This window comes from Mizuhopecten yessoensis, unplaced genomic scaffold, assembly GCF_002113885.1.
Source record: "Mizuhopecten yessoensis strain PY_sf001 unplaced genomic scaffold, ASM211388v2 scaffold8195, whole genome shotgun sequence".
In the NCBI taxonomy this organism is placed as follows: domain Eukaryota; kingdom Metazoa; phylum Mollusca; class Bivalvia; order Pectinida; family Pectinidae; genus Mizuhopecten; species Mizuhopecten yessoensis.
In genome coordinates, this window is record NW_018407426.1 from 677,575 (window position 1) to 703,210 (window position 25,636).

Genomic DNA, 25,636 nt, shown 5'->3' on the forward strand with positions numbered 1-25,636 from the left:
GTACGCTAAAGAAATAATAACATGTTTATGCTGTACTATAATCGTAACCTGTGTACATGAATGGCTAGACAGTACAAGAACAATATTTACCATCAAACAAGTTGTCTGTATCTTCATACAAAATTAGAAATATAATCATTCATGAGGTTCTGATAAAAATAATATCTAATAGCTACGCTATCAACAATAGATCTTAAAACCTGACCTCATTACTTTCATGTATATCTGCAGCTAAGACAGAGGTCAAACTGGACTAGGGGAATGGATTTTTGAAATTTGTTTACTCTCTAGAAAAATCAAAGGAACGTAAATGTCTTTATTTTATTACATTTGTGTTCAACCCTTTCACCCCTAGGTAACTTGAGTAGACTCTACCATAAATCCATCTGGGCGAGTCCATGATGGTCTACAGTGGTGAAAGGGTTAACGTTTATGAGCATACATCTTTCAAGGCGACAAATGTCATTCTAATCTTTAACAATAAACATATACATGTTAAACGTATCCTTTAAAGTATGTTAATATGTTACGGAGGCACGACAGTCTAGTGGTAGGACGCCAAGGTCATGACCGAAGGGTTGCGGGTTCGAGTCACGTACCGGCAATGTGTTGTATCTTTGAACAAGATACTTTACTCCGCTTGTTTCAGTCTACTCAGCTGTAAATGAGTACGTGGTTGGGCAATGCTAGAATTGTTGAATGCTAGCTGTGAGTGCCGAAATGGCAGCACCGGCTGTATACTGCTCAGGGAGTTGAAGAAGATATTGGCTGGAACGTTGCAAAGGCCCTATAACCACGGCTAATAATTTGTGAACCGCTTTGAGACGACCTACGAACTAGGTTGTGATAAAGCAGTATACAAGAACATCAAATATTAAATTATTATAATGACCTGCTCTTGTGGACGGGAATGGTCCCCATCATGTCTAGACCATCCTCTGTCAGGGTCCCAGTCTGTAACATCAAACATAAAATTCTCAACATACAATATATCAGTAAATGTATGCCATGATATCATTGGAGACATCTTGAACTGAAATTTAATCACCTAGCTAGCTACAAATCTAACAATGGTAGTGATTTTAAAATTGAACTTATTATTTTATATGATATGGACATATAGAGGCAGTAATTGCCTGCGTCCATCATTTATCCTAATAAATCCTCTATGACATGTAGATTTTCAAAAATATTTCAGAGTGGGTCAATCACCAATTCAGATACATGTACTGTAAATTACCTTTTTCTTGTGAGATTAATTTTTGCATATTTTCTGAGGAGGCCTAGGGCCAAAATGAACTCTTTCTTGAAAATTAATCCCATAGTCAATCAATATCAATATTAAAATAGCATTCCTTCAATTATGAATTCAAATATAAGTGGAAACAATCTACAGACATACTGCAAAAATGTTTATTTTAGTTGACTCAAATTTCAGCTTTCCATCAAATTTTAAAAGATTAGCGCATTGATGGATTGGCGTACTGTCAATATATGCTATAGAAAACTAAAGACAAAAATGTTAAGAAGCACATTCATAATTCAGCAAAACATTTAAAGCACAAAAAGTGCTCAAATTACGGTGAACAATATGTATGCTTGCGGTAGTTCATGAGATAAAGTAAACGTGAAAATAAATTGATTTTAGTACCGAAGGACCTCATTTACCACTTAATAGGGACTTGGCTACCTCAAGATTAATTCACTAAATTACTGTACCTTATCAAAGCAAAAGGCGTCTAGTCGTCCACCAAAGTTAATCCTAGGTGGGCTGATGCAGTAGATGCTTTCTTTCTTGAGCCGATTCTGGGCATACGTTATGCCTATCGTCATGGCAGCAGGCAGAGCGGCTGGTACGATGATGGTTATTACATCTAGTACACGTAGAACAATCTTAAATGGATGGATCTGTAACACAGATTATATATCATAGTAACAGCTGGGACAAGTGTCTGTCCGTTACATCACATAAATAATAGATATTGAAGACTTATCAAGGTACACTACACCCTAAGAGAGTTGATATACTGAATTACACGAAATGTTCGTCGGTACTGAATGAGTTAATATATTTTCTACTCTTTTTCCTCCCATATAACATATTCAGGTAAGAGATACTGATATTTTACACTCACATCCTCCCTTAATACAAATTCAGATAATAGGTAGATGTATACATTAGATAGGTTATTCTACTTACCCCATCCTTAACATACATCACAACCGTGTAAATCATGCCAAGGGCAGCTATAAACCCTAAAAACATTATAAACTTCATGGCATCTCTGTAAAACTTGAAGTCAACTGGTTTGGGAAATAAAATTGATCGCACAAGCTCTCCTTTTGCAGTTCTGAAACCTGAAAAACAAACAACCCAACGTTAATAATCAATAAAGGACATGAACTTTTTCTATTTTGATATCATTTTCATGTATCAATTGTAAATATAAGCAATTTGACATAATACATATTCTTGTTTTGTAACTATATTCATAAAAGAAAATATTGAACAGCTAAGGTTTTGTCTATTTTTCAAGTAGCAATATTATTTTCATTTTTTTCGCCTTGAATAAATCACTCTGACGCTGTTAATGGGTGGTTTCTTTTAAGAAGCAATCCATTTTTCAAGGATTTTTCAGAAATCACCATGAATACAACTATTACTGCAGGATAAGCTTGACATTTATTCTGATATTAACAAGGATTTTTCACAATTCAAAGAAGCATTTAGAAATTAAAAATGTCCTAATAGCAATATAACGACCTACAAATAAAAAATAATAAAAAACAAGACATGCAAACGCTCATAAGACCCAGACCAGCCATGCCTCACACAAGTCAGGAAAATTAAACAGCTGATATCGAGCTTCGTGTTTCACTGATAGCAACTCTTGTGGGTAGAGTTGATCACCCAAAGAGCCAGATTTCAAGATTAAGACTAGCTTCAAAGATCTCATGGAGAAGATAAGGAGTTTGAACAGAAGCTAGACTCACTTGCTTTTAAAATGACTACATTATCACCTTTTAAAAGTTGCTCTTGATTTCATCCTAAACACATTACAGTGTACTAGTCTATGATGTCAAATTACAAACTTACTACATGTTTGTATAGGGTAATAGATCTAATTGGGAACCATGTTAGTCATCTAAACAATCATAATTCTGACAATGACAACACGTTGTTTCTATATCTACCTGTTCGCACGACCACTGCTGTGACTCTGGCTGAGCCGTAATATCGGGTTTGCATGATATGTGTGCCAGAGAACAGGGTGTGACGTTTGTGTATCTCTGGGGAGTAGACTTCCTCATCCTCCTGGTGTGTGAGGGGTGTCTTTGTTACAGGAACACTCTCACCTAGAGGAATACAAGTAATGAAGTATTCTTACTATTGACAAGATTACTTCATATATAGCAAACGATGAATTTTGTTACCTGAATGTGACTTTATTTAAAGCTTAATGGACCTGATTGGAACAAATTGAATATGTCCCTCTTAGGAATTTAAAGAATTATTCCTGGCCATCTCCGGCATTTCTAAAGAAATAGTGATGACAATAACAGCATACCTGTAATCTATAAGATATATATATACCAATATCCACATGTCTGGCAAACAATTTATAACTATAAGATGTTTTACTATTATGTCTGTGATCATGTTGAAATTGTACTTTATAATATTACTAACTGATGTTTTAATAACAAGAGGACCGACCCTGTGGTTTTATCCTTAGAAAATGAAGTTTATTATTATTATATTATTATTATTATACCAGTGAGCATGCTCTCGTTGACTATACAGGTTCCTGTTACAAGCACGGCATCACACGTCATTGTACATCCGTTCTGTGGGAGTACTATCAAATCTCCGGGCACCAGGCATGATGTTGGAACCTTTTCATATCCTGCCAGAGAAAAAAATAACACAAGCTGTTAAAAGGATGCTTAACCCAATAACACCAAACAAAACAAGATATGATACACTACAGAAAACAACAAATCATTCTTCTTCTTTTTGTCCAAGACACAAACTTTCAATATCTAAGACTTAACGACTATTTGCTAAGATTAACATCCTTTTTGGCTCATATTTTCCCTCCCACACTTATCCTGTTGTTCTATTTCCTGAGGGAATTATTTTGACTCATATTTTCCCTCCTACACTTATCCTGTTGATCTATTTCCTGAGGGAATCTTTTTGGCTCATATTTTCCCTCCCACACTTATCCTGTTGTTCTACATCCCCGAGAGAATTATTTTGGTTCATATTTTCCCTCCTACACTTATCCTGTTGTTCTTTTTCCTGAGGGAATCTTTTTGGCTCATATTTTCCCTCCTACACTTATCCTGTTGATCTATTTCCTGAGGGAATCTTTTTGGCTCATATTTTTCCTCCTACACTTATCCTGTTGTTCTATTTCCTGAGGGAATCTTTTTGGCTCATATTTTTCCTCCTACACTTATCCTGTTGTTCTATTTCCTGAGGGAATCTTTTTGGCTCATATTTTTCCTCCTACACTTATCCTGTTGTTCTATTTCCTGAGGGAATTATTTTGGCTAATATTTTCCCTCCTACACTTATCCTGTTGTTCTATTTCCTGAGGGAATCTTTTTGGCTCATATTTTCCCTCCCACACTTATCCTGTTGTTCTATAGCCCCGAGAGAATTATTTTGGTTCATATTTTCCCTCCTACACTTATCCTGTTGTTCTTTTTCCTGAGGGAATCTTTTTGGCTCATATTTTCCCTCCCACACTTATCCTGTTGCTCTATTTCCTGAGGGAATTATTTTGACTCATATTTTCCCTCCCACACTTATCCTGTTGTTCTACATCCCCGAGAGAATTATTTTGGTTCATATTTTCCCTCCTACACTTATCCTGTTGTTCTTTTTCCTGAGGGAATCTTTTTGGCTCATATTTTCCCTCCCACACTTATCCTGTTGCTCTATTTCCTGAGGGAATTATTTTGACTCATATTTTCCCTCCCACACTTATCCTGTTGTTCTATTTCCTGAGGGAATTATTTTGGCTCATATTTTCCCTCCCACACTTATCCTGTTGTTCTATATCCCCGAGAGAATTATTTTGGTTCATATTTTCCCTCCTACACTTATCCTGTTGTTCTATTTCCTGAGGGAATCATTTTGGCTTATATTTTCCCTCCCACACTTATCCTGTTGTTCTATTTCCTGAAGGAATTATTTTGGATCATATTTTCCCTCCACACTTATCCTGTTGTTCTATATCCCCGAGAGAATTATTTTGGTTCATATTTTCCCTCCTACACTTATCCTGTTGTTCTATTTCCTGAGGGAATCATTTTGGCTTATATTTTCCCTCCCACACTTATCCTGTTGTTCTATTTCCTGAGGGAATCATTTTGGCTCATATTTTCCCTCCCACACTTATCCTGTTTTATTTCCTGAGAGAATTATTTTGGCTCATATTTTCCCTCCCACTTATCCTGTTGTTCTAGTTCCTGAGGGAATTATTTTGGCTCATATTTTCCCTCACACACTTATCCTGTTGTTCTATTTCCTGAGGGAATCATTTTGGCTCATATTTTCCCTCCCACACTTATCCTGTTGTTCTATTTCCTGAGGGAATTATTTTGACGCATATTTTCTCTCCTACACTTATCCTGTTGTTCTATTTCCTGAGGGAATTATTTTGGCTCATATTTTCCCTCCCACACTTATCCTGTTGTTCTATTTCCTGAGGGAATCATTTTGGCTTATATTTTCCCTCCCACACTTATCCTGTTTTATTTCCTGAGCGAATTACTCTAATATTTGAGTCACAATCTTCTTGATTCAGATGAGTCTAGCTCCAATTGTCAGTAATTAAGACTTATCACTCCACTGCCATTGGTAATGTTTTATCTCCTCCTTATTTTGTATTTACATCACCATGTCCCAGACTCACCTCTTCCTTGTCCCAAACAAATTTCCATTGTCTGTTCAGTGACCGCCACCATATCATGAAGAGCTATACTTTGCTGAAAGATTCAAGATATTGAGAAACAGTTATTAATACATATCATAAAAGTTATATGTCTTTAGGTGTTTTGAATATAGATTGACCTGTAACTTATTCAGAAATAGTAAATAACATACATGTAGAATGCAAATGATTGAAGTCAAATTACACAGAAATCGAAAACATCAATAACAATTATATTTTTAGTAAGTGACCTTAACCTTTTCACCCCTATGTAACTTAAGTAGACTCTACCAAGCATTGATCTGAATGAGTCCATTATGGTCTACAGTGGTGAAAGGGTTAATCTTTGACCATCCATAGCCAAAATCAATAAGGCTCTTGAATGTCTTCCTCTTCTCAAGAGCAATATATAGCTACAAACCAAGTCTGAGCTTCTTTGTGCAACCATGTAATATCTCTGAATTTCTATTTTTTATTTTAGTAAAATCCACCATGTATGGATTTCTTCCTCTTTGCTGAACCCTGCACCCTGCAACATACCAATTCTGAGCTTTGTGTGATCATTTGTTTGAATCTGGCAAACACTGCTATTTTTAGAAACATTGACCCTGATCTTTGATGAACCTCACCCAAACTATGTAGGACTGGTCTTCTTCACTAGGGCAACCACTTGCCAAGTTTGAGATTTCTGCTGTCACCAGTTTTAACTTATTCACCCCTTATGACACATTTGAACTCTTCCAATTCAAAGGTTGGAATAGTTCATTATAAAATTAGAGGGGCGAATGGGTTAAAGTAGCATTTGAACAAGAAATGACTAAAATGAATTACCCAAATTACTGATTCCTTTTGAAAGAGAAGATTGAGGGGTTCATAAACACTGAACACTTCTGCAGTGTACTTTCTTTTATGTTTTTGTGGCTACATTTGAATTGGAAATTTAAGTAAATTAAGCGTACATGTAACAAATGTACTGATTCCAGATTACACCGGCCTACTGACTTTGAAAACTAGTACTTAACTACAAAGGTATTAACTCATGAATATTTCATGTTTTCATCAATAATTTGAAGAAACCATAATGAAAGCAAACCATCAGAATTTTTATTTAGCCTACAAATGACAAATTTTCCATTTTATGTGATCTGTTTTTTCCCAAATAAAGTCTATTAGGATGCTGATATAACATACAATGTATCTCTTCAACTTTGTTGTATTTTTTATATGAGCCAGGATATGACTTTACTGACATTATCCTTAATGCTGAAATAACTTAAATGTTTTCATTTGATATATCTCCTGATACAGTATCTTCACAAATGGTAACATCTGTTCAACAGATAGGATGTTGTGAAATCTTTGGATACATATTTACAACGCAAACTTACCCATAAACATAACACATCCACTGTCAATGGCAACACCACATGCAGAAGGTTTGGTGAAAACAACTGTATACTAATGAAATTGTGTCCAACGTATCAAAGTTGTTATAATCGACCCATCCAGATCAAAGCATGAAAGTGTTTACTAAAGTTACCTAGGGGTGAAATGGTTAAGATACATATCCAATTGTGTATATACATTTCTGGAGAAGGAACTTTTATGGCGATTGGCACTTTTTCGTATTGAAAAATACAAATATGATTTTAGTACATGACTGCTCCTAGTTCAAATCAAAGCAAGTCATAAGGGAAAACCCAGGCTTACATCATGGAGATCATCAAAGACAACGCTTAGGATGTGGACAGGACGGAAAAAACCGAGGCTTATAACACAATGGACATGCTAATATCATTGCCACCAATCTTTCAACACATTCCAGTCAAACAAAACCATTAGTATACCTGGTTCATATCTGAGTTAATGATGTCGCAATAAAACTCCTTCCTAAACATAAAATGTGTTGCACTCAATGTGGAGAAGATGCTCATATACCATTTTACTTTTAAAACATTGGCTGTATGCATGGTATAAGTCATATATGGCCATTCATTAATTGTACGAAACAGTAAAAGTCACATCTGTGCTACTTGCTTTAAATTATGTTTCCGTATTGATGAAATGTATATGGCTTTCAGAAATGATCTTGTAATGAAAGTCGGGTGCATTCAGACAAAATAGTTTTTATATCTCCTGCTAACTTCAATTAGGAGGGGGTATAAAACTGTTACACATTAAATACTTACCTTTCTATTAAATTACTTAACATACATAGTTAGAAGCCGAGAACGTTCAGGCTGTGTATTAATACTGTTAATCTCTAATATTTGTTTGACAGACTTTTTTGGTGTTAAAAAGGAGTGGGGGCTGAATGTTGACCCACCTTGTATGGACTAGGCAAGGAATTAAAATATCATGGGAATATTCAACATACGTGTTAAAACAGACTTTAAAATAAATATCATATATATATATTTTTTTTTTAAATGAATAATTTAAAATCAACTTTCTATTACTCAACAGTTCCATTGTAGGAACATCAGCTTGTTCTGATATCTGATCACAAAGTACATGTTGAGTATCACGAGGCTCCTTCAGATTTACATGTACAGGAGAAATGTACCACAATAGTGACCTATATCTATAAATCAATACTAAAGTCAGTCATAGCGTGACTAGGGTTCACCTGAGCACTGAGCATTAAATATAAACTTTATTTATTTTACAAAAATTGTGAAACAAGTTATTTCAACTAATATCATCACTCTTGTTGGCCCAGATGTTAGCGTACAGGGGGCCTTAATGTGAGAGGAAACCGGAGAACCTGGAGAAAACCCACGGGGTCGGGCAGGTGACCCCATACGTTTTCATATCTAATCAAGGAAGGGAACCCTTGGTGAAAGCAGCTAGTGATCATGAAAGGCAAGTGCACTATCCAGTGCGCCATCCAACCACCCAAATTGTATTAAACATGTTTTTATGTGCCTTCTGTAATACAAACGTAGCGTTGGAAGGTCAAACTTCTTGCATATACAACCAAGGACACTTTTACTTAGTGCTTTTGTTAGGAGTTGAACAGCATTGCTTTTATTAAATCTTACAAACACTTTACTCATTCACCCCTGAAATTTCATAATGAACTATTCCAACCATTGAATTTGAAGAGTTCAAATGTGTCTTCAGGGGTGAATGAGTTAACAGAATGTCTTCCTCATGACGACCTTTTATGTGTCAACTTATTTTTAGTTATGTTTTTTTCAGCAATGCTCTTTGCATATTTACCTTCTTGATCTGGTGCAGTGAGATACATATGGAGATGACAGAGATGAGGAATATACAGGCCGCATAGTAGTAATAGTCGTCCATCAACCACAGTACGATGCTGAAGATTTGGAATATATAGAAGGGATTCATCACCTATAACAAAAAGATGGGTACTACTGTATATTCCGTTCTCAACTATATATCAGTGTCATTTTAGAGTATAAACAATATTAGTGTAATTGAAGGCACAGTAGTCTAGTGGTAGGACGCCAGACTCGTGACAGAAGGGTTGTAGGTTCGAGTCACAGCACGGCACTGTGTTGTATACTTTACACCGCTTGTTCCAGTTTACTCAGCTGTAAATGAGTACGTGCTTGGGCAGATCTAGAATTGTAGAATGCTAGCTGTGAGCGTCCAAATGGCAGCACCGGCTGTATGCTCCCCAGGGAGTTGAGAAAGATATTGGCTGCTTTCAAAGGCCCTATAATAATTTGTGAACCGCTTTGAGACGACCTATGAACTACACAAATTATTATTATTCTTTATTTTAAAGCATAACATTACAGATTACTGCTAAAAACAGCGCTTGGTACACAGCTAGAATTCTATTTGTAAGATTTATCCTACCACAAAGAGAATACACATGATGATTTGTCTCTTTGTGGTTTTACATTCTTACAACAATGAAGGCCATGAGGCAATTTGGTCTACCGTTGATGATGTCACCATGTTGAAATATCATGATGAAGACATGGTAGATTGACTCTCTTGCCAGATTAATTACAATGACAATGTGATAACCAGAACTGCCTAAGCAGATACAAATGAAGAGTGGAAAAGAAAATATTGGAATATCTCAAAAGTATTACGATGGGGTCAGCAGATCGATTATGTCTCTCTATTGTTTCACGATAAAGGGATACAGAAGAAAATTTAGCAAAATTGAGTCTTACTGTACATTATTAGCCTCCTAGGCAGTGGGATACAGCAGATTATATTTAATGTGTTCACAAAATTAACAGAGGATAGACTTGATGGCCCTCCACACAGTACTGTACTCTGTATGTACTCACCTCCTCAATAAAAAGTCTCCAGTAGGACTTGACCTCCACATCTATCAGATTTGCTCCATACACAACCTGTCTGTAACATTTACAATCAAATAAACATCACATTTTTTATTTCACTTAAGTTTTTTTACTTTTACTTTTGTGTAACACATCAGAATTTGTCAATCTTGAGAATATTTATATTTCCTATGATCACAGTTTGTTTGTATAAGTTGATATTCTGTTTGACGGTATGTCTGTGATGTTAGCACATGTATAAAATTTGATGGCAGTAATTGAGGTACGTTGCAAAGCAAATGAATGGTATTATAAGTTTTATAGTGTATAAGCAAAGGTCATTTTATTGTCAGAGGTTTTATTGTTTTACAGGTAATCCATCAATCTTGGAAGTAAATTTCATGAAAAATGTAGTGCAGAAATAAAAAAAATGTGAAATAATTTGAAGAATAAGCTTTCAGAAGAAGTTGTGTAAATCTACACTGGTCACCTACTTCTGAGCCTGCTCCACCTTCGACAGGCCCTGGAATTTCTCCATAATTGTTGAACATTTTGTGTTGTGGGAGAGATCCCTGGAAAAAAACAGTCGGGTGGTCATAATACAAGTCATGGGTTGATCAAGCACTGTGAAAATTACTCCTATAACATAAGAGGCCGCTGGTCACCCTTTTTTCTATTGGATATGATTATGCCGACTGTCAAACTATCTAGCCGTGTAAACCTCCGACACTGTTGGAGTATGTGAAAATATGCCTTTATTCATTTTTTTAATAGGAATTCAAAATAATGAAGGCCACATTCCCATGATTGTATTTACACTTTAAACACAAAAGTTTTAAAATGCAACCAATTTTGATTTTTTTACCATTTTTACATGCAAACATTTTAAAATTGATGGAATGAAATAGTAATTCCATATTTCGCCAGAAAATCATATCAGAACTTTTCCAAATGTTGTAGTGCAAAAAATTAATGTTTCTTTGGGAAACTTATGAATTTAAACTTGGTTGATATTTGAAGACGATTAAAATTCTACAAGAATTAAACAGTGATTACATTGAAAATGCATCGATTCTTGCAAATTTTACCCATTTTTCGTGACGGAGAACTGTATCACAAAATTATTCACAATGAAGACAAAACAATAGCACAAATATCATCTATGCAATTTTGTTAAAATAGAATTTGAGCACAAGATGAAAAGTTTAGGGAATAGCTGTTATTACTAATATGAGAATTTAAGAATGAGGGTTAAAATCAGCAGTCTCCCCTCCAAAATACTGGGACACTTGTAACAGATACATTTTAATACTGATAAACCATAGGAAGCATATCCATAACAAAATCGGCACTAAAAAATGTTTGTGGTCAACAACTGCCTACCAGGGCTGGATGAAAACTAACGGTCCACTATTACCTACCGGAGCTGGACAAAGGATCGCACGCCCAGCTCCCAGAGATATCTCACATGTTGGTGATCAAAATACCTCAGGCTGACTTCTGGCTGTAATGGAGTTATAACAACATTATATACCGGTTACTTAATACAGGGAGGTCACGGAAAACATGGATAAAATCGGTAAACTGAACATCACAGTAAACAATATAATGATGTCATCAAATAATTACACATAAAGCATGGAAAAAGTGCCCAACAACAGTTGTAAGTTGAACCAAAGTAGCCTTTTTGGGTTTTTTAATCTTTACTTCATGTTCTTTGCAATATTCTAACAGTATGTATTGTTGATTTCCTGACATGCATTTGGGTCCAACTGCTGTTTCTGATTATTCCAAGGTTGATATCATATAATTAGTAATTAGAACACTGCTCAGATCATCAGGGCCAATGCTCCTGGAGAATCCATATACCGGTACTGTGTTTGACATAATGTGGGCACATCATGACATGATGTCTTGGCCTTGACTCTGTACCCCACACATGGATTTTACTTAAATGATAATCAACTCAAACATAACTTATCATAACTTGAACTATCATCAAGTAAATTATTTGTTGAGCTCAGTTATGATTACTGTATGGCACTCACATTTTCACTGCTCATTGCGATAAGAATTAATTGTCTTTAGACACTTTACATTTTTCAGGTTAATAATTATTATTTTATGACAATTTCTATGGATTCAAATTTGACCATAGATTATATTTGTGAAAATCACTGGTATCAATGCAAATACATATATGTTTACTCATTTAAATATGAAATAGAGAATTCGATCTTGAAAAGGCCATTATCTTTGGGTAATGGATCAAGTTGGTCTTGAAGTAAATTCAACAAGAACTGCTTTAGACTTCGTTAAATTTGTCAAATTCCATCATCTAAAGAACTTGACCAGCAGGATTTCATCCCTAAGTTATACCCACCCCTTTTAGTCTGGTGGTGTCACAACACTCTGGATCATCCTCGTCAGAAGATTCCCCAAACTGGTTGTATTTCTCCGGTGCTCCACTTCAAAGCGTAAAGAAATTGAATCAGTGTACAGAAACAGTGTCTAGTCTGTCCAACAATGAATATTACTTGACTTTGACATCCATTGTATATATGAGATCACTAATTGAATTTTGTATGGTTGAAATTTAATGGCAATACAATATAACAGTGTATCAATCTATATATAGAGGATCTCCCTTCATATCAGATTTATGATACAAGTTTTGGATTTTTCATGTTTGTGAACCTCTGGCGAGCAAATATGAAAAATCCAAAATGAGTATCACGAATTTGATATGAAGGGAAACGAATGACAGATTCTTTTTATCATAAAATACAAAGTAAACTGTATAATTGTGATCTGAAATGAATATTTTGCACTTCGCCGCCTCTGAAATGATGAAAATTGCGTCCGTGTCACAATGACGTAACGTCACATTGATTGTTCCTATTCGATTTTGACGTCATTTTCGAAGTGATATTACCCACGTTACATAAACATAATTTATCTGATGGCTTTATGACACTGCATAACACGGTATTCATATGATAAATATAAATATATATTTGATGAAATTAAAAACAAAAACTCACATATGATCGTCAAATCCCTTTGTCTCCACTTGACTTACAAACCACCGCTTCACATGATCCTGAAAAAGAAACAATAACACTGATTGTAAGGGCTGTCATGATAAGCGCATTTCCTAAATTCAAACCAGAACAACTTTATCAATGGCATTTTATGCAATTGTTACCATTAATAGGATCATTGTACATACTTTTTTTGGACAGTTTTAGATTTTGTCATGTGATTTCACTGCCAAAACGAAATTGAAGTTTTTTTTGTTTTTTTTTGAAAGGTCAACAAATATGCACATTGCTTATGAACTAAACTATAATTACCAATGGGTAGAAAACTCCAGGTACTGGCATATGGTTAGTTAACATTTGTATTTTATGTTGGGTCATGTGTAATAAACTTAAGTGAATATGAAGGCAGTGAGTGCTTGAATAGAAAGGATATGTATGTATCCAATATTTTGTATTCACCATATAACCCTTTCACCCCTATATGCAACTTTAGTCGACTCGACCATGCGTTGATCTGAATGAGTCCATTATGGTCTACAGTGGTGAAAGGGTTAATGATACTAAACTAGAAATAAGAGCATCAAACTTCAAAGTGATAGATCAATTTACTACTGTAGACTTCAAAAAGGTTCCAATGCTCGGGAGATTACATCTCCAACACACGCAGGCATACACACATAGGGAGATATTAGCCAGGTAGCATAGGATTAGTAGTTAGAATCCAATAAGGCAACTCCTGCGAATTCCTCAAAATTGTATTGATGAATGTATATATATGCTAATTGTATTAATTGTATAGCTATATATGTACTGTAAAGCACTTAAGAGTGGCTTATGTTAGCTAGATAAGGTGCTATATCAAATGTTGTATATTATTATTATTAAAAAAAAACAATTCCTGACAAGACATAATAATTCTTCTGATGATATAATTCATGCAAACATTATTTTATGATATTGAAATCTGTAAAAATTAATACTGTTGTAATTTTTGTGCTATTGAAATGCAGTTGCCGTGTCATTTTGTTAAACATAAGATGTAAGATACAAAAATGGAGAAAACTCTTCCGTTTTCATTAATGTGACAAGGGTCCTCAAAAATCCCAAACCAAGGAAAGTATTTTTACAAACTTCCCATATATTCTTAACTTAGAATGTTGTTTAGAATTGAGGTCCTAGGATAATCATCTGTATAAGGTTTCTCCGAGGCAGAGAGTGTGTGAGTCTTACTTGAATGAGAATCGTGTCTGCATCTCTCAAATGGCACTTCTTTCTTTTGATGTAGCACTCTAGTTCTGGTCGCCATAGCATCAACAGGAGCAGGAAGCCAAAGCTGCTGAAGGACAGGAGGATGAAAAGCAACAGCTTCCATCTGTTGGCCCTGTACCCATAGCAAGTCTGTAACAGAAATACAGCATATAGAATCTGTTTGGCCCTAAACCCATAGCAAGTCTGTAACAGGAATACAACATATATAATATGTTTGGCTCTGTACCCATAGCAAGTCTGTAACAGAAATACAACATATATAATATGTTTGGCCCTGTACCCATAGCAAGTCTGTAACAGAAATACAGCATATATAATCTGTTTGGCCCTGTACCCATAGCAAGTCTGTAAAAGGAATACAGCATATATAATCTGTTTGGCCCTGTACCCATAGCAAGTCTGTAACAGAAATACAGCATATATAATCTGTTTGGCCCTGTACCCATAGCAAGTCTGTAACAGGAATACAGCATATATAATCTGTTTGGCCCTGTACCCATAGCAAGTCTGTAACAGGAATACAGCATATATAATCTGTTTGGCCCTGTACCCATAGCAAGTCTGTAACAGGAATACAGCATATATAATCTGTTTGGCCCTGTACCCATAGCAAGTCTGTAACAGGAATACAGCATATATAATCTGTTTGGCCCTGTACCCATAGCAAGTCTGTAACAGGAATAGCATGATATGTTTGGCTCTGTACCCATAGCAAGTCTGTAACAGAAATACAGCATATATAATCTGTTTGGCCCTGTACCCATAGCAAGTCTGCAACAGGAATACAGCATATATAATCTGTTTGGCCCTGTACCCATAGCAAGTCTGTAACAGAAATACAGCATATATAATCTGTATGGCCCTGTACCCATAGCAAGTCTGTAACAGGAATATAGCATATATAATCTGTTTGGCCCTGTATACATGTACCCATAGCAAGTCTGTAACAGGAATATAGCATATATAATCTGTTTGGCCCTGTATACATGTACCCATAGCAAATCTGTAACAGGAATAAAATAATCTGTTTGGCCCTGTATACATGTACCCATAGCAAGCCTGTAACAGTAGTAAACTTTGAACAGAAAATACAATATGTTGGCCCTATACTCAATACAAGGGTTGAATAGAAATTACAATACATTATTATCTGTTGGTCCTGTCCTTTATAGTCTAGATCACAAGTTACATAATCTGTTTCATTCTGTACCCATAGCATCAAGTCAGCAGCAGAGTTGTACTGTTACACTTTATGTTGGCCTTATGCCAATAGCAAATCTTTAAAAAAAAAATCCAACACCATCTGCTAAGGTCAATCAAAGAAAGTCCATAAAAGACCTGTTGGCCAAGTACCTATAGCAAGTCTGTAACAGAAAATATAATGCCATCTGTTGGCCTTCTACCTTTGACCATAACAGTCAACGACCTAGTAATTTCAAAACAATTCCAAAATCAAGGTCTATGACTGTTCAATCAGCAACCCATTTATTATGTATGATCACTTTGGTATTCCTGATGGAAATTTAAAACATAAGTTGTAGAAATTCAACGAAAAACAATTTCTCACACCGAATGTACCATTTTCCCTTATTCCACCATTCGCAATGTATGCATGTATGACCCTATTAATTATGTTGATGGGAAGTTAACAATACTTTATATTTCTACCTGTATAGAGAGAGCATATAAGATTAATAAAATCTTTCATCCCCTTGGGGGTGAGATAGGGGGATCTCAACTTGAGGGGGGAAGATTCTTAATTTGCCAAACATGAGGCTTTGCCGAATGTTTGGCAACTTCAGAATATTCCCCCCTGAGGGCTGAGATCCCCCTATCTCATCCCCGAGGGGGTGAATGATTATTTTTCTCTTACCCTGTTGTTCCTGTCCAAGTGTAAGACGAAGCATATTGTTTGTAAACAGGAACACGTGGATAGCGTATTAATATTATATGTATGTGTTGGACGGTTCACGCATCATATTTTAAACATTTTAAAATCAATCCCATCTTCTTTGGTGTCAAATGTAAACACGACAAGATTAGCAGACAAACTTTTGTATGTGTGTGACCTCATAAAGGTAGTTCTTCTGGGTCACGTCAGATTTATTGTGGAGATCAATGTGCAAAAAGCATGTGTAGCTTGTCTCAACCCTAGGATGATACAAGGAAATCTCACACCGGTAAAAGTAAGGATAAATCTGTCCAGGGTAAGAGAAATTAGGGACTCACCAGCTGGTCCTCAGTGTCGGGGTTGAGCACTACTTGTGTAGGATTGGTCCCGCTGAACAGCCGGCTGTACTCGCTCATGCTATAGCTACCTGTAAGTGTAATGTACATATAACATCAATGTCAGCAGCTGTCATAGGAAATTAAAGTTAGGCAACACAGTTTACGGTATCTTCATACAATTTATCACTGGCACTAATTATAACCATGAGTGACAGAGTCCTGTGTTCTCTTATTTGTGTAGACACTTATTGGATTTTGTAATACAGAATGTAATTGTATTTCCAAAGGTTGAACATGAATAGGGACTTGTTACGGACCCAACTTCTTAGCTTAAAAGGCTAACACTAATTATAATCATTTTTATCTAGTGAAGCAGATTATGATCAGATATGATTACAGATGAATTGTTACCAAATTTTACTACATGTAATGATTTTTTTTTACTATTTTACATTTGGTGTCCACAAGATTTTTTCTGATAAGTCTTAGAATGAAACACACAACTAAGGACCCGTGGGGACCTACCACTTCTAGAGCAATAACTTACTTCAGTAATTACCTGTCAAAATTCAAGATGGCCACCAAGTGGCCATCTTTTTTCTCTTATCAGTCTAGAAATGAAACATGAACAAATACAGACAAGGTGGAACTTTCGTACGAAATTTGAGAGAAAGAGTGATAACAAGAATGGTCTAGTATGGATGATGGATAACAGATCCAGAGAAAAGTTGATTTGAACAGCCTATATAGCTACCATCACCAAAATGGTGGTTAAAATTTTGTTTGACAATGATGACCAAGCTTTTTAACATATTAGAAAGAATGGCCGATCAAGAGATATTTTTAGCGAACATTTATTATAATTATTGGGCAGATGTCACAACATTATATTAATTTATTGCTTAAACACACAATATATATTATTATAAATTATTGTGATGTTTTAAACTCATTAATGATATAAATGAAGAATATAAATAACGAAGATTAAAAACACCAAAATGTGGAAGCTCTTTCTGATAATTTTGTGAACATCTCATTAAGCTGACAATGCTACAAATAATCTGGCCTTGGGTGTTTTTATTAAAACTATTACAAAATGCAAATAGGTAAGCAATAAACATCCTACTTGATTAATTAGTCTAGTATTTATCACATGTATGAGTCCATGGTGTCCTGTTAATTATTGTATAATGTGGTCATTTCCATATTATATTAATTGTGAGGACTACCAAAATTCAAATACGGGGATAGTGACAGTTAGACTTGGTCGTAACTGACAGCAGTATGAAGAGCAGTATGAATACGTAATTGATAATAACCCCAGAAAGAGGTATTAGATATATACAACACATATACTGAAGTCTTCATATTATATTCATGAATAAAGTCTTGGCACAACAGATTCAGTTAGAAATCTCTGAAAAATTTCTATTGTCAATGAAACAAAGTTCAATGTGACATATAGTAACTATTAAATGAAATTTTCTTCCTATAATTACATCATCCTGGACTATTTTTTCAGCCACATGCTTCAGAAGCTGATAATAAATATGAGAAAAACCCACTTCTAGATCTAGCTGAGATGTGATAGATTATATACCTAACTAATTATTAAAAGGAAATGAAATTTTATATCAATTTCCTTTGTAATACTGTAAATGTACATCATCAACTTACCCCGGTGTACACATATTTTTTATATATATATGTATATATTGTACAATGTGTAGCACATGTTCATACATCCAGAAATGATTAATTATGATCTTGCAGATAAAGACTTGTCGTCTGGTTTTTGTTATGATCTGTGAATGTAAAAGGATGCAGACACAACAGAAACATCTGTGACTATGTATATTCATTAATCCGTATATCAATAAACTAGTGTTTTTTGTTTTGTATTTGAATGTCAGTGTGTATCCCACACTATAAACCATGAAAAGTACATTCAAAATTAATTAAACCATGAAAAAGTACATTCAAAACTAATATTATGTACATGATACAAGTACGTATATAATACATACATGCATATGGTGGCGCTCACAAAACCTGACTAGTCATATATTTTACATAAAAGATTATAAAATATACAACATTTGATATCGCGCCCTATCTAGCTAACATAAGCCACTCTAAAGCACTTTACAGTACATAGATATACAATTTAATACAGTCAATACAATAAGCATATATATTAATCAATACAATATTGAGGAATTTGCAGGAGCTGCCTTATCAGGCGCTAACTACTAGTCTTATGCCACCTGGCCAATATCTCCTTATGTGTGTATGCCTGTGTGTGTGCTGGAGATGTATTGTGTTCTGTTTGTAGTGGGACCGTGCTTCCAACGGTATCATTTATAGTGCCACCTCACTTGAATGCTACAGCACAGATACCGCAACACCCACCCCAGACCATTTTATACTCCACCTGGGTCGTTGGAGTTGTGTGGGCAGGAGAAAAACACTTTCTCTAATATTCCATGTGTACGGCGACTTCGGGGATTATATCTAAGATATAATAAGATTGAAATAGAAGCTGACTCATAAGATGGTGATCTGTGATCAGAATACCCCTGTACTCCACGTTCGTATATGAAAACATATTGTATAATGGTACAAAATATTGACCACAAGACCTAAAAAATAGTTGACTGTTTTATGGTTTCATCCTCTAAAAACTTGCGCGTCAGCAGGTAGGAAATATTTTATCGCACGTTTATATTTAATTCTGCTTCAATATCTACCGGTATGTATACTTGTAAGAAAGCGAGTGCATGTCTTAATTGGTTCCATATACGTAACTGTAAGATAGTATAGTCGAAATCAAAATAGTTAGTAGAGAAACAAAAACCACACAATTAATTTTCTCAGGCCTGATGAACTTACTAACATATATGGTCTTAATATGAACCTTTGGGCGAGATCTGTGTAAAAGGTCAAATAGTGGTCGCATTGTTACCATTTTGGTATGCATTTTGCTAACACTTTCTGGGTTCTTGAGATATGCCTGCATACCAAGTCTGAAGTAAGTACATGAAATGGTGGATGCGATATGCTCCAGAAACCTATATTTTGTACCCGAGAGTGAAATTCAAGGTCATTAAGAGTGTGATGACCTATATACATGTAACACAGCGTACCTTTTCATGTTGTAACAACATGTATCATTAGACCAAATCTAAAGTCCATGGAGGAACAGGGGCGGAGATACTGTATGCTCAGGAAATCTATAATTACACATTTTAAGTCAAAGATCTAGAGAACTGAAGAGGTAAATGGCAACCTTTTTTGTATGTGACATATTGCATCTCTTTATGACATGCATACACATAATGATATCAGGGTTGAATGTCCATGAAAGTGGCTGAGATATGCTATGACTGAAAACCTATACATAACACTATCACACAGAGGATTTGAAACATCACGTCTGAAAACGAACCAACTTATAAAGGTCTGTGGCAAATAAACTCATGGTTTTGAGGCACTGATTAATATTTTCAAAAGAGGGTACATCATTTAAATTATATTTCATATTTCTTTTAACACACTCTTACAGAACTAGTCAGAAATTTGCCTGGCATTTCATGTCCTTTAAAACTGAAATGATCATGTTGCTATCACAGCAATAAAAATATCACATGTTCTTATATTCTATTAGAAATGGTATAATAACACAGTCATCTACATGTTGATATATACCTGATCATGAGCTGCAGTATATACATATAGGATCTAAAATGAGTTTTCATTTCATATGAGATTTTATGAAACAATTAAAACTTCGAGACGAGTTTCATAAAAGCTCAAATGTAATGGGAAAAAAAAGTAAGATACTTTTTATCACATAACTCAGAAAACTAACATTTTGACAGGTTTTAAAGCCAAAATGTAGAGGGCTATAATCTAACAGAGACAGACATTTTGTTGCGCCATTCACAATTTATGACGTCACGTCATTGTCCATATTTATTATGACGTCACAATCAATTTCTGACTGGCACAGCCAATGAAAAACGCTCTAGGGTATATTACACTAGTGATATATGTAAAAATATTACATGGGTGGATTCACTGCAGGGTAACAGGCCGATTATGTGATAAACATGCATGTAGGTCTATATATAGTGTAGGATAATGTCTTTCTACCAAGTGTTTGTAAAGTGACAAATTATCTTTTACATGTATGTGTATGTAATTTGAGATGACCCTAATGATAATTTATCTGAGATGACACTGACAGTTGTAGATCACTGTTACTTTTGTTAAGTCTCAATTTAAGCTATCTAACTATACAACAATGACATTGTGCACATGGTCTTCGCCAGAGTTTTCTTTGGTCCTTAATTAACACTGCTGAGGACAGAAGAAACTCAGGATAACGTCATGGCCTTATATATATGTATACTGTCTAGTTCAGGAAGGATAGGCTTTATCTTTTCTGTACTGTTAGATTTGTGTCACTGATAACACAGACTTCACTGACATTGAATCACTCAATAGTCCTTGTGTCAGCAACATGAGGATTTTGCCTCTATGCCCCATAACAGCAGTTCCTCGACAAGGTGATCATGATCACATACATTGATAAACTCTTATATTCATATCAATGAAGATGAAATATTGTGCTTGTATCTGTCTTACAGATACCTTTTTAAGTAATTAAATAAATATTATCAATACCAAAATGACGAACTGTTTCTTGTTTTTTTCTACAACCATGATAACTTAATTGCCAGTTTTGGTAGGGGTTTGCTTTTGTTAAACCTACGGTTTCAAATTGTGCTGCACCAGCCAAATGATGGGCCACTACCACAAACATTGAGGGATGGGATTTGAAAATTTGCATTCAATCAACTAATAATTACTCTTAATATAAGTGTAACAGAAAAGGAAAAAAGCATCACCAGACAGAGGTTTGAACCGGACAGGACCTTCCGAACTGTAGACGGAGCTCAACCAATAGAGCTATCTGGTTGCCGACGATCGACCCAGTCCAGTTACGCTACATTCCTCCCTCATTTTTTCGCCCCCAAAGACACAACTATTTACAATCCAGGTTCAGGTATCCCCTTGCCAACCATACACAAGGGTTGGTCACAGGCACCAATGTAACAGGAGAGGAAAAACGCACGGTCAGACTCAGGTTTGAACCCAGGACCTCCCGAACTCTAGACGAATGTACAACCAATTGAGCTATCCATTTGATGACGATTGACCCAGTCAAGATCTGCTACGTACATAAAACCCTGTCACACCTAGCCACGTTGCCACTGCACGGCGTTGTTAATTATCCCAGAGCGGCGTAAGATAGAATGAAAAATTTATATTTTTCATGAAGATGGCATTGTCACAGTGTTTGCACAGTGACCTTGGCGTTTCTACGTTCCTAAGGAATTCTAGTTGGCGAATCTCTGCGCTCTCATGGCGCTTCCACGAGTTATCACGGTGCGCACTGTGCTGAGGGCGTGTTGTTTTGGACTACTTATAAAAACGATACCTCCATCAGTGTTCCATTCTTCCATTTTATCTCGAACAGTTGAAACCATGCCCGCCAAAAGAGGTAGAAACATGAAGGCAGGGAAAGATAAATGCCCACCGCAAACAGAAGCAAGTTCACCACCACCACCACCTCATCAACCAAATAAAACTCCTTGTAAGTGCCGTAGACGCAGTGTCATCTCAGAGAACACCGTCTGATCGCCATGCAAGCGCCTCCATTGCGACCTCTGTTCGCGCCCGCGTCGATCCTGTGGCGTTGTAGGAGACCCAACTGCGCTGTTACGGCGACTCCACTGCGCTCTCATCAGAACGCTGTGCAACGGCGTTTGTTTTGGTGATATGCTCAAAGTCGCTCTGCATTCTATGCGATCCCACTGCGTTGCCGAAGCGATGCTCGTGATTCCACTGTGCACAGATCGGCGTTCTGGATTTTTCTTGGACGTCGGGGGGGAACGCGGCCCTAGTGTGACAGTCATTTAAGGAACACTTTTCTACATGTATTTTAGTCTGATTTAAAGATGATACTTAACTTGAGTTAGCAAGAAGAATATAATTCCTTAGATGGCTAAGCTATTTATTCAATCTTTGCTTGCTCTAATCACGATATCAGCCCATTAGCTGACCTAGCAAGAAAACTTTATTTTGTGTATACCAGGTGAAATCACAATATCACTTGTTGACATTAGTGTTACAGGACCCTGCAATGTTTACAAGAAAGAAGTAGTGATATAGTAAAGACTACAATGTCAGTGAGTTGTTGATAAAGGTAAGATAGAACACAGATTGAGATATATGCTGGGAAAGAAGACAGTTTTGTTAATAAAGTTTTATCAATACCAATTCACATCTAGCTGTCATGGAAATCATCAGCAGTACATGGTCTTAAAACTTCAACGTGGATTTTTTAAATAACTTACCCATGATACAGAATTCTCTGACACAAGTTTCAATCGCGATGCCTCATCAGTACAACATCGAAAAAAATGTTACTCGCAAACATTAGGCCTAATCACAAGACATAAACACAGGGACGTCCATTCATTGATTCAAAAGCAGACGAATTGCAAAACCTGATGTAAACTTTACGAGTTGTTCACGCTGTCGTTGTCGTCATATCTCCTTATGTAAATGGAGATAAGTCTACATATAAATTTCAATGTAAACATATATTTACCTGTGTTAATCGGGTCCTGTTATCGGGGTATCATAGTGTCAACTTTACTCGAGAGTATAAACTTGTCTACATAATTGAGCTCCGGTGCCACATGCATGTCAAAATACTCGACGGAACAGCCTTCAATTTAAGATACGAATCATACAGCTCATTTAGGATACTTAGATATATTTATTGAAAAATACCTTCTTACTATATATACTAAATAGTTACATTGATTGTTAAAAAGGGAAAGAATGCATTAATCATTTAAAAATACTTTATAAATACTTTCACAAGTACTATTTTGAAAGGGAATGTTCAAGTAATGTAACAGCGGAAGTGATATAGAATCAGGGCAAAGGGTAAAGTGCGGAATGAACGCATCACTTTAGAGGGAAATTCTGAAATTCTGAAAGAAATATTCATTCAGAGATTTTGTTAACAAGAACAAATTTCCGAGGAAAACATCAAAATGTAACGCAACCTTCTACCACAACAAGGGAAGTACATGTCCAAAATAAATCCTGATGCAACGAAAAAACCCCAATGGATTTTGTTCTCTTAACTGTTACGAGTAGCACGGACTAAGACTAATCTAATTCCGTGCGAGTAATAATTAAATCTCGGTGCACAGTCTTAGCTTCCAGAGGATGCGATATCAACACCATCAGTAATTTACTAATTACATTAAAAATAGACTTCATAAACGCGTGATTGATCAGGAGTCGTGGTAGTTCAATGACAAATATACCCAGGTATAAAGATTGGATATCGAAGTCAATAAACAGACTTGTGTTTTACTTTCATGTTGAATTTCAAGGTTCGTTTTTGAATGATAGACCTGGTATATTAAACCCACGCTGAAAATTAACAAACTCAGCATACTCTCATCTTGCCCATTTTCTGGCGTACGTAGTTTTTCGAGAGAATCTTTGCCCTATACCATCTGGATACTTTGGACCCTTCACGAAAAGCTCTTGTATCTTTGCCCTATACCATCTGGATACTTTGGACTCTTCACGAAAAGCTCTCATATCTTTGCCCTATACCATCTGGATACTTTGGACCCTTCACGAAAAGCTCTCGTATCTTTGCCACATACCATCTGGATACTTTTGACCCTTCACGAAAAGCTCTCGTATCTTTGCCCCATACCCTCTGGATACTTTGGACTCTTCACGAAAAGCCCCGTATCTTTGCCCCATACCATCTGGATACTTTTGACCCTTCACGAAAAGCTCTCGTATCTTTGCCCCATACCATCTGGATACTTTGGACCCTTCACGAAAAGCTCTCGTATCTTTGCCCCATACCATCTGGATACTTTTGACCCTTCACGAAAAGCTCTCGTATCTTTGCCCTATACCTTCTGGATACTTTGGACTCTTCACGAAAAGCTCTCGTATCTTTGCCCTATACCATCTGGATACTTTGGACTCTTCACGAAAAGCTTTCGTATCTTTGGCCTATACCTTCTGGATACTTTGGACTCTTCACGAAAAGCTCTCATATCTTTGCCCCATACCCTCTGGATACTTTGGACCCTTCACGAAAAGCTCTCGTATCTTTGCCCTATACCATCTGGATACTTTGGACTCTTCACGAAAAGCTCTCGTATCTTTGCCCTATGGATAATATTTAGATCGTCAGTTTTGCGTGTCCAGCTGAACCATAGTTGTATGTGGTTGTACAACAAAATTATGCTGAAGAACGAGCTGTTGTTTGTTATATACATGTATGATATACTTACAATTACTAGGAATAAATAAGGGAATGCACAGACACACGTACAAGGACAACGTACTTTTGGCGCTACCTGTAGAGTAGCCAGTCGAACCAGACCACATGACAGTTTCACAATATTACTTAGTAGACAATGATGAAAAGTTGCCTATAAATTTGATAAAAATAACTTCCCTGTGCGTATTCCTATTGTTTTCGATTTCAATAAAAATGTATTAGTATCAAATCTTTTTTCACGCATATTTTTTTTATATTAAATAGTGTTAATTTACAGCTATTGATTTTTTGCTGCATTTTCTTCAATATTTTCATATGTTTTAAATAGGTGTTTATTTTTACTACCCAAAAAACGATGACGTCAAACATAAAGGCCAATGCACAGAGACAGGTCCTCAGGAGGTACAGTTAAATAGTTTTCTCCGTTTATTTTCCTTTTATTGGTGATATTTTAATAATTACAAA

At 35.9% G+C, this 25,636-nt stretch overlaps 1 protein-coding gene across 4 annotated transcripts in view; it reads right to left on the reverse strand.

The window, feature by feature from the left end:
• Positions 1-23,530, reverse strand: part of LOC110455304 (cation-transporting ATPase 13A2-like) — a 43,997-nt gene extending 20,467 nt beyond the window's left edge. For all 4 annotated transcript variants that reach the window (XM_021505361.1, XM_021505360.1, XM_021505359.1 and 1 more), the window contains exons 1-15: positions 23,450-23,530; positions 16,765-16,853; positions 14,497-14,664; positions 13,267-13,325; positions 12,606-12,690; positions 11,644-11,726; positions 10,717-10,794; positions 10,229-10,298; positions 9,174-9,308; positions 5,931-6,003; positions 3,777-3,908; positions 3,196-3,357; positions 2,201-2,358; positions 1,720-1,908; positions 893-954 (exon numbers count right to left, since the gene is read on the reverse strand). In XM_021505361.1, coding sequence (XP_021361036.1) covers positions 893-954; positions 1,720-1,908; positions 2,201-2,358; positions 3,196-3,357; positions 3,777-3,908; positions 5,931-6,003; positions 9,174-9,308; positions 10,229-10,298; positions 10,717-10,794; positions 11,644-11,726; positions 12,606-12,690; positions 13,267-13,325; positions 14,497-14,664; positions 16,765-16,842 — 1,532 coding nt within the window. In that variant the 5' untranslated portion in view covers positions 16,843-16,853; positions 23,450-23,530. The remainder of the gene's footprint in view (positions 1-892; positions 955-1,719; positions 1,909-2,200; positions 2,359-3,195; positions 3,358-3,776; positions 3,909-5,930; positions 6,004-9,173; positions 9,309-10,228; positions 10,299-10,716; positions 10,795-11,643; positions 11,727-12,605; positions 12,691-13,266; positions 13,326-14,496; positions 14,665-16,764; positions 16,854-23,449) is intronic.
• Between the last annotated feature and the right edge of the window lie 2,106 nt (positions 23,531-25,636).